Consider the following 9,769-nt stretch of genomic DNA (forward strand, 5'->3'; position numbering starts at 1 on the left):
TTTTCTAAGGGTACTTTTTAAATGCTTTTTAAAATTTATGATATCATTGCTATTTATATAGCACCGACTGTGTGTGTTATACTTTAAAGACACAGGGTTTGAAAACAATAAAACCTCAGACTTGAACTGCACCTTTCATCCATAAATCTCAAAACATTTTACAAATATTGGTAAATAGCATTATCCCTATTTTGTGGAGGGAGAAACTGAACTCCAGAGAGGGGAAGTGACTTGGGCAAAGCATTAAGGCAATAAGTGTCAGAGCTGAGAACAAAACCCAGATCTTCTGAGTCCCAGTTAACAGTCTCATATTTACCTATTGCTAGGGCCATAGGAGAATTGCACTCATATTTTTGATAAAATAGGAGGCACGAGTAATGGAAACAAACTTCCAGCAAGAGTATCTCCTCAAAATCTACAGTGAAACAAGGAATGACTAACAGTGCTCTATGCTGTGCATATAAAAAAAAGGATCTGTGCCTGCAATTTTCCACTAGCCCTCGTGAGCACAAATAATCAGTGCAACTTTCTAATGACTTAACCCTTATTTATGTTTAGTTTTCAGGACTTTATCTGCTGTCATTCTTTACTATCCTTGTTGGGCTGGTGCTGTACTCCTCCACCTCCACGTACGTAGCCCAGGATCCACGGGTGTACAAGCAGTTTCGAAACCCTTCAGGACCTGTTGTAGACTTGCCAGCAACCGGACAGCTGGAACCTTCAGTAACGTATACCAGTCTAAGCCAGGAGACAGAAGAGGAGCCTCATGTCAGAGTTGCCTAATCCCAGGCACTTGTCTCCCACTGATGATTTCAGTAGAGTTTGTATATCCATGATCCCTGTATTGTACATAGAGAAAGGTATTTACTGGGTACGGTTACACAGGTGAGCTTCAAGGTAGCAAATAGGGAAAGCCTGTAAAAGTTAGAAACTAATTGTCACTAGGTGTACATTGCGAAGAGATGCCAGTCCCTTATTTAGTAGTATGCTGGCCTCAACAGAATGTTCTATGTGAATCGCTCACTATCAAACTACCTGTGAAGATATTCAAAATGCAAGCTGAAATTACACAGAAATCAAAAGGGTATTTTTGCACCTATTGTGTGATACTTTGCCAAGGCCACACAGAGCTGTGGAAAAGCCACATTTTTACAGCAAGTCCACTTGTACAGTCACTGTTATTTTCTCTCTTTTTAAAATGTATTTGTTTTGCACAAATAAGTGGGATACTTCTGGTAGCTACACCCTGATGCATTTTTGGTAGCACCTGGATCTTTTGGGAGAAAGGATTAATGAGTTCAGCTGTACTATCTATCTGGTAGCCCACCTTATATGTAATCTCTGCTATGAGTGCAGGGGAGGGACAATTTACAATATCAGTCTCTATTCTAGGAATAGGTGTAAAATGAGCATTTTAGCCTTTCTATATTTACAGAAGTGAATCACTGAAGCATTGACCTTTTTATGTTTCATGGAGGATTTCCTGGTGGCTGAGGTTCTGTACCAGGTGACACGGAAATTACATTTCTGTAGCTCTGTCTAACCTGCAGAAACAAAACCGAACACATTTCTTACTTTTAAAATTAAATCTGTAACAAATTTTCATTTTCTATTTTCCTAGATATTGTAGCTCTCATTGGTGATGATATATCAGTCAGACCAGGGCATTTATTTTCAATGCTCAGTGCATATTCAGGAGCCTTCTACTATTCCAGTTCTCTCAGTCCTGTGGTACAGGAGGCTTTGACTTCCTTTTCCTAACCATGCTAATCTGGAAATATGTAAATTTTTCATCAGAACCTTCTTGTGCCACAATCATAAATATTAGTATGATAATGTAGTGAACTCATGAATATTAAGAATAAGACCGACCCATCTGCTGGTGGTACTGCAGCAGCATGATGGTATTCATGCCAGAGAGGTGTAGCCAATTATTTTTCATTTATCTACAAAAGTAGAAGAATTTAGCAGTGTTCTGATATTCACCAGGGAATGTGACAGTCCCTCTAAAATAAGGGTGTGCTCTACCACTGTACTTCTGCTGCAGGAAACTCATCAGAAATGTGGAGCATTTAAAACACTTCTATGGAATCTGAAGCAGAACACTGCAAATCTGTAACCTGTCTTGGTTTTTTATTGCCCTTTTAAGAGCACAGTGAAAGACAAAAGTCATTGCTTCATACATCATCAGTCCATTTTCCTCTTAAAATTAAGGAAAGAAAGGATAGTCTTGTATTTAAAGGACAGGATAGAGATTCAAGAGAGCTCAGTTTTATTCACAGATCTGCCACAGACCTCTTGTGTGATCTTAGACATGTCATTTAACCTCTGTGTGGCTTAGTTTCCTAATCTGTATATACAAGGATAGTAATTCTTTACCTCCCTCACAGGAGTATTTTTACCTCTCTCACAGGACTAAATTTTTTTAAAAGTCTTTAAGATCTTCAGAAAGAAGGAGCCAAGGAAATAGGACATATTATTATAATAGCTTTTATATATTCATTGTATTGGAAAACAGGGTTTGCAGCAAGGTTGTGGTAAATTGCTGCATTTTCTGCTGGTGGGCATATGAAATGTATTTTAGTTGAATGACATTACTCTGAAGAAGTCAGTTTTAAATGAAAATGTAGGGCTTTCTGTAAAAAAAAATACAACTCACCTATTTCTATGAGAAAAAGAAACTGTACACTCTTGAGATTGGAAAAGGCCAGGCAAATCAACCAAGCAGGATGGATTTCTGCTGAAATAATAATTGTCTTATAGTCTTGTTCTGCAAAGCTATAAAAAGGACTTCTCTGAAGCAGCCTGAGGGAAGTTTGCATACAAGTATAAAAATGGCGACGTGCCAATATGCTAATAAATTACTGACTATCTGTTTAATCTCGTTCTTCCTGTTGATGAGGAAGAGAGACACAGTCCGTCTCATCATGATTATGCTGCCTTCTATGATCCCACTGCAGTTGAAAAAGAGGGGATTGTAATATTGTCAACCCCCCCCCCCACACACACACGTTCAGAAATCATGAGATTTAAAAAAAAAAAAAAGTTGGGTTCTTTTTATTTTGCTTCTGGTTGGGAGCTTTTAGTGGTCATGTTTTCAGGCTTTTCCCTGCAACCATAAGGGCTGGAAACCTTAAAAAGAAGAAGAAAAAAAAGCTGAGGTTTCCATATAATATGACTCCAGGATCTGGGGCTTTAAGAGAAACTGCAAATATAGTGAGATTCACACTCTAAAATTACAAGAGTTGGCGACACTGAGATTTTTCACATTCATTTCTGTTTGTTTGACCTCTCCATTCCCAGTTAAGACCTCAAAATAGGTTTTAAGTGGGACATAGGTGACCCGTCAATTCATCCTTGTGCAGAGGGCCAGCACAAGACCAAGGAACCACTGAAGTCCTCAAATCAGGGCTTAACTGGTGCATGGGCTTTGTGTAGTCACTGTACAGATCAAGCCCCTGCAATATGTTCTCGTTACAACTGTCATTGTTCTCTCAGGTACCCTAAAGAGCATTGGTGGGCACCTGTCATCTCCCAGTCTTTTTGCTACCTTTTATACCAATTAAATACCTTTCTCTGCGCATTATTCCCAAGTTAGTCTTGAGACCTCTGAAGACTGGGAGTGTATGTGTGCATGTTTGTTTCATGTTTACATTCCTTCATTTTGCATAATTATTTTGGTTTACTTCATTCTTAGTATTTATTTTCTAAGCCAAATGTTTTTAGTCTTTTTCTCTCTCTTCTCTCATTTTTATTACAATAATTTGTAGATGTTTATTAAAGTCTTACTAGGAACAACTGGATCGAAGGCATATCCAGGTCAGCTCACTGACCCAGGAGTTTATGCATATAAGGGTTTGAAATCAACTGATGGCTAAGAGGTGCCATCTGAAACAATTGTTATGGGATAACTTAAATTACTTAATTGTATGGAAATAAATTGCAACTGTTCACATATGCACTGTGCACTCAACAACCATCCTGTGTGTTCTTGCACATGAAGAGATTCATGGTATTGGGATAATTTAGGATGGGGTTGATTTTTTTTATTTTTATTTTTATTTTGTTTTTTTGTCTCCAGCTAAAGAGGATGTGTTGAATTGTTCCAATTTGCCAATAATGGATGGACCTCAAAGGAAAACAGTAGTATAGCTTTACAAATACGCTGTTGAATGAAAGCTGAGGTCCAGCAGGGAAAACTATTATTTCTAGATGTTTAATTTCCTGCAATTCCAGACCTCAGTGGACACCAGCAAGGTTCAGCTATCCGACTGGCAGCAACTCTACTGGTTGAATTAGGGCTTCACCAGCTCTGTGTATATCTTTTTCTTGAACAAACTGAAGCTCTGCTACCCATTGGCGGTGAGGGGTCCTTAGCAAGGCTGATGTAATTTTCTGCTACTGGATGGAGACCTGCACTGGGAGTCAGAACTTGTCCTTTTTTCCAGCTATAAACTTTTAAAATACACAACAATAGACAAAGCAATTGAAAATTTTGCACCACTGTGTCATATGGAAAAGTTTCAATGTATAGTTTAGATATTGCTAACTTGTGCTATTAACATTTTGACAAGCGTGTAGTATTGTTTTCTTTCCCTTTTAAAAAAAAATTAGTATTCCCAAGCTAGCTACAAATATAAATTTTACCCCATGGGTAGAATTTTATTGTTAAATGTCATAATTAAGCACACTAATTTTGGCACTGCAAATGGAAATGTGAACCAAAACCAATCAAACAAAAACACTCCGACCCCAAACTCCTGCACTAAGCTGAACAAACCTTTCTCTGTTTTGATATTTGCATGCTCCTATATGGACTGGCTGTGGCAATGTAATGCCTGTATAATGTTTTCAAATAAAAAATAAATGCTTTATGAAACTGGGTTATTAGTTTCTTTGCCTGGTTCCTTGCCTGTGAAATAACCTGACATGACTTTCTTGAAATATGAATATTTAGCAGGAGGCACTCTAAAATTAAAATCCCTGGATGATTTTCAAGTGTAGGCGGCATATCTTTGCTACACAGCCATGTCTACACAAGCCTGACTTTAGCCATCTTCATGAAATCACTTATAACTATCCGGAATTCATTAGGAGCAGTATTATTCCTGTGTCAGGGGCCCCTGGTGCTTCTGTTGCTAGGCAGCTGCAGCCATCTCTCCTGGCTTCCTTCTTTGGTGCTCTGCTTCCAGTTTCTATACTGCAGCCATGTTCCAGGAAGGCTCCTGAGATGGGGGGGAGGAAAAAAGGTGAAGGAAATTAGACATCAGAGGGGAAAAGAGACTGGGTTGGGGGAGGGAGCCTCAGGCAGAGGGGGGAAGATAAGACTGGAGATTCTTCAGATTCTTCCTGGGAAGAAGGAAGAGAAGAAACCCTAGAGTGTGCACTCAAAGCATTCAAGGATACTTGTCAGGATGTGTGTCTGCCCAGTTTTCTTTGCATGGCATTCCTGTAAGAAAATCCACCACCAGATTCCCGCCATCTCCTGCCGCTGTGCTGGGAATGCAAATGGCTAGAAACTGGTGACCTGATGCCATTTCAGACCCTCTTCTCACATCAGCCCAACTGCAGATGGATGGAGTTCCACAGATCATAAAGACAGAGATTCTGGGCTGATGCATGCTTTTATTCAGTGCCAGATTAGCAAGTGTAATTTTGTGCATTTTATTGTGTCTTTAAGTAATGGGTAAGTGTGTGTGGTTTGATTGTGCTAATAATTGCTGTATATTTTCCTCCACTCCTGCATATCCCCGTATCCACCGCATTAAAAATCTCTCTTCTCCTTCTGGCTGGAACTTGACCTCTGCCTGTATGAATCCTAATAATAGCAATTGCTTGGAATTACTCTATAAATAATTGTTTACTTGGAAGTATTTTCACATGAATGATATCACACATGCTTCAGTATGAAAGGAACACTATTAAGTATACATATCTAATGTTTTATTTAAAAATTTAGTCAAAACCTAATGACAGGAAACATTTTCATTAGTATCACTTTTCTCAGGGAAAACAGGTAATTATTGTTTGTTTGTTTTGTTTTTATTTCAACAGTACCCTACAATGGCAGAAATCCAAAGCCAACTGCTTAATAGAAAGGTGCCAATGCATGAGAATCAGGAAGTGATATTATCTGCAAATAGAAAGGGCAACTAAGTAGACCACCCTAGTTTCACTGATTAAGCTTAAAGACATGCAAAAAAGTAACTAAGAGGGTTGATTCTCCTCTGCATCGCGTAGCTATTTATAACTGTGGATAGTGAGTGCAAAATGGGTATAAAATGCTAACAAAGCCGAATGGTCATGTTTTACACCCACTTTCAATGCAGTTTATACAATTATAAAGTGACCGTGCAAGGTCCAAATTCTTTGGTCCAGCCAACCTGTGCTTGACACAAGATCAGATTGGGGAGCTGAGGGCAGGTAGAGAAAACTTTATGATGCCTTTGTGGCTCCTGGAGCTTTTTGGGGATGAGTACAGTCTCTGCATAAGATAAAACAGCCCATAGCCCCAAGAGGTTCATTCCAGCAGTGTGGGATAACTAGCGTATAGAGGCATTCTAGCCATGCCCTCCTCCCCTGGAACCATCCTGTAGGCCAGAGGCTAGGAAAGGAGAAGCATAGATGCTATGGCTGCTCTATGCCCCCTGGAGATTCTCCTCACATAATTGGGAATCCCCAGTGGTGTCAAGTAGTCAGAACAGGAGCCAAAATCTGGGCGAAATTGAAAGAAGTAAAGAATCAGGTCCATTTTTGAAATGCATTGTCATTTTTAATCGCATTTTTAAAATGCATCCCGTTTTAATAGGCTAAGGTAGTGCTATCATTTTCTTTTAAATACTTTATTTACTTTTTTTTTCATCTTAACAGTATTCCCTTAAAGTTAGTTTCTAAATGAAAAAAAAATAGTATGGCATTACTCTGGAGTTCCCCTAGCATAAATGAGCTCAGAATCTGGCCCTCTGTGTATAGGCTAACATTTTTTAGATTCAAAAAATGTTCATGTCATTTTCTCAGAATAGTGTATTTTATGATTTCACTTCACAACCTTGAGTTAGAGTCAACATTTTAGTGGCTACTGATTATGTGCAGTGTCCCACAGGCAATTGTCTATTGCTACCAACATCAATTAATACTTTACTGTCAAATATATTTATTAAAAATATTGCTTTTTATTCCCCACATTCTTAGTCAGAGAAGGCTCATGCAATTTTAATATAAATGTCATGCTGCTGTCAATGTCAATACAAGGCCGTTTTCTATCCTTCATTTGAAAGATGTATACACCTGTCAGGGACAAAGTACTGGATTTTCCATGGATAACACATTGACTTCTACTCAAGCCCTTGCCAAAATAGAGGGGGTGGGGGGTAATGGACATCTACTTGAGTCTACAAGATCACTGAGCACTAAAGTCGTAAGTAATTTAATTACAGTGTGTCAGGGTCAGGACATAGGTGAACAGGTCTAGTGGTTGAAGCCAGAATCATAGTCAGGATTCAGGGCAAGGGTCAGAGCCAGATTCAGAGACCAGGGGCAAGGATGAGTAGCATGGCAGGGTTCAGGCATCAGAGAGGAAAGCAGAATCCAATGTAGCAACCCAGTAGGGCAGAGTCTCATGGGGTTTAAATAGGAAGTCCTGACCAATCAGACTTCATGGTGTTCCTCCAATCAGGCCCAGGGAAGCCCTTCCTGATCTTTCTTCAGGTTACATGGTCTCTCCTGCTTGGTTGATTAGTAGCAAGCTGCTGGGTGTGAACATGGAAGCTAACAGCTGAGTGGGAACCCTGTGTATTCAGCTTCAAGATCTATGGCAGGGGTTCTCAAACTTCATTGCACAGTGACCCCCTTCTGACAACAAAAATTACTACATGACCCCAAGAGGGGGACCAAAGCTTAAGCTCTCCTGAGCCCTGATGCACCAGGTGGGGGGGGGGCAAAGCCCGAGCCCCACTGCCCAGAACAGGGGGGCCCAAAGCCAAAGCCTGATCTCAGTTGCCCAGCACGGGGGGTGACAAAGCTGAAGTCCTCGGGCTTCAGCTTCAGCCCTGGGTGGTGGGGCTCTGGCTTCACTTCGGCCCCAGGAAGTCTAACACCAGCTCTAGTGTCCCAGTTAAAATGGGGTCGCTACCCACTTTGGGTTCCCAACCCACAATTTGAGAACCACCGATCTGTGGGATCATGACATTATATTAGAGACATATCACATCCAGAATAATTAACCTGATAGTAGATGGGATTGGATATTATACATGTAGAATTTCTGGAAATCTATGGCACTGGATCAAAATCATGCTGGACTGCACATATTTAACTCAGCTAGTTGTTTCCTCGGATACCATCAAGTTTCGCAGAAGGCTGGCCTCTTGCCAGTTGCACAGCAAACTAGCAATCCAAATGTGCATACTCTTAAAATGACTACTTTTCTAAATGAAAGTCCTGAGGGGGAAGGGGGAATGGACTAATCACAAGAATAATCAAAGTAGTCTCATTACATGGCTCCCCATGAGCTTTTGTTTGCATTCTCTAATGTAGTTTTTGGCATTAAATAGATTTTTAGAAGCTAAATAGATCTGTCACACATACATGTAACTGGTTGGATGGATTTCATCACTCTTGCATGTCCCCAAGACTACTTCTCTTTTCTTTTTCATTAAAATTAACAGAAGCCTCACAAAACAAGATGACAACTTTAGTCAGTTAAGTCTATGTTAAAATTCAGATTTAGCACACTTTACTCTGCATTTAGGATTCAATTACTGGTCAAGCTGATGAGGTGCCTTGAAAGAGCAAAGTTACTTGCTTTCACATAGTGACCTAGACATGTTGGCAGACATATGTTCCAATTGGGGGCTCACACTGGTGATGGGACAACAGGTATGCGAGTGGCCCGGGCACCCCAGCCAACAAAGGCACACACAAAAAATCTTTCAATGAACAACTTTTCTCTCTCTAGTTTTATTCCTGAGGTTTACGTTGCATACAGCATGTAACAAAAGGAAATATGGATTTATATAAACCAGAAGGCTGTGATCCAGCCCTCTAACAATTAGGTTTCTGGCACCTCACTTCTTTGACTATCAGGTAGCTGCTTTTTTAGAGTTGCCTGGTTTTCTTTCCTAACACCCACATTACCTTCCTCTACTCAGCCAATGACACTGGCTAAGACCGTCTTCTTTGTCCGTGTCACTGACCACATCACACCACTCACAGCCTCTTTTGAATCGCTAAACTGGCTCCCTTTGCTTGACTTCCTCAAGTTCAAACTACTTGCTTTCACTTCAAGGCCCTTGACAATGCTGCCTTTCCTTACTTTTCCACTGATAGCACTTTATTCTCTGCTGCCTCCATTTTACTAATGTGGCCCGCCTGATTCACTTACTTGAAACTTCTCATGCAAATGGTTTTTAGTCTTGTGTATGTTTGTATAGCACCCAGAAAAATGGGCCCCCAGTCCTGACATGGCAGTATCAGTAATCACAGTACTGTGCTTATGTACCAGGGACAGGCCAGTATATAGGCTGCAAATGAGGGGATTTGCAACTGATTCCAGCTTCAGAAGTGGGGCAATCAGAAGCTATGCGGAGCACTGTGGGCTGCTGCAGGCCAGGATGTAAAAGGGAGTTTGAGACACTAATACAGGTGTCTAGCCCAAGGTCCAGTGTGCTTCTACAGCTGCCAGGGGAACTACAAGTTGTGGACTACAAATGGCGGCATGCTGGGAGAACTCCCTGGTTCCTGCCAGAAAGGAAGTCCCCTCTGCCCCTCC

The 9,769-nt window shown here is 40.5% G+C and overlaps 1 protein-coding gene across 1 annotated transcript in view; it reads left to right on the forward strand.

The window, feature by feature from the left end:
* Window positions 1-4,884, forward strand: part of SLC35F1 (solute carrier family 35 member F1) — a 387,569-nt gene extending 382,685 nt beyond the window's left edge. The window contains exon 8 of the mRNA XM_084623343.1: window positions 559-4,884. Within this exon, the coding sequence (XP_084479469.1) occupies window positions 559-783 (225 nt within the window). The 3' untranslated portion in view covers window positions 784-4,884. The remainder of the gene's footprint in view (window positions 1-558) is intronic.
* The last annotated feature ends 4,885 nt before the right edge of the window (window positions 4,885-9,769 follow it).

The sequence above is a fragment of the Lepidochelys olivacea genome, assembly GCF_965140295.1.
Source record: "Lepidochelys olivacea isolate rLepOli2 genome assembly, chromosome: 3".
Lineage (NCBI taxonomy): Eukaryota > Metazoa > Chordata > Testudines > Cheloniidae > Lepidochelys > Lepidochelys olivacea.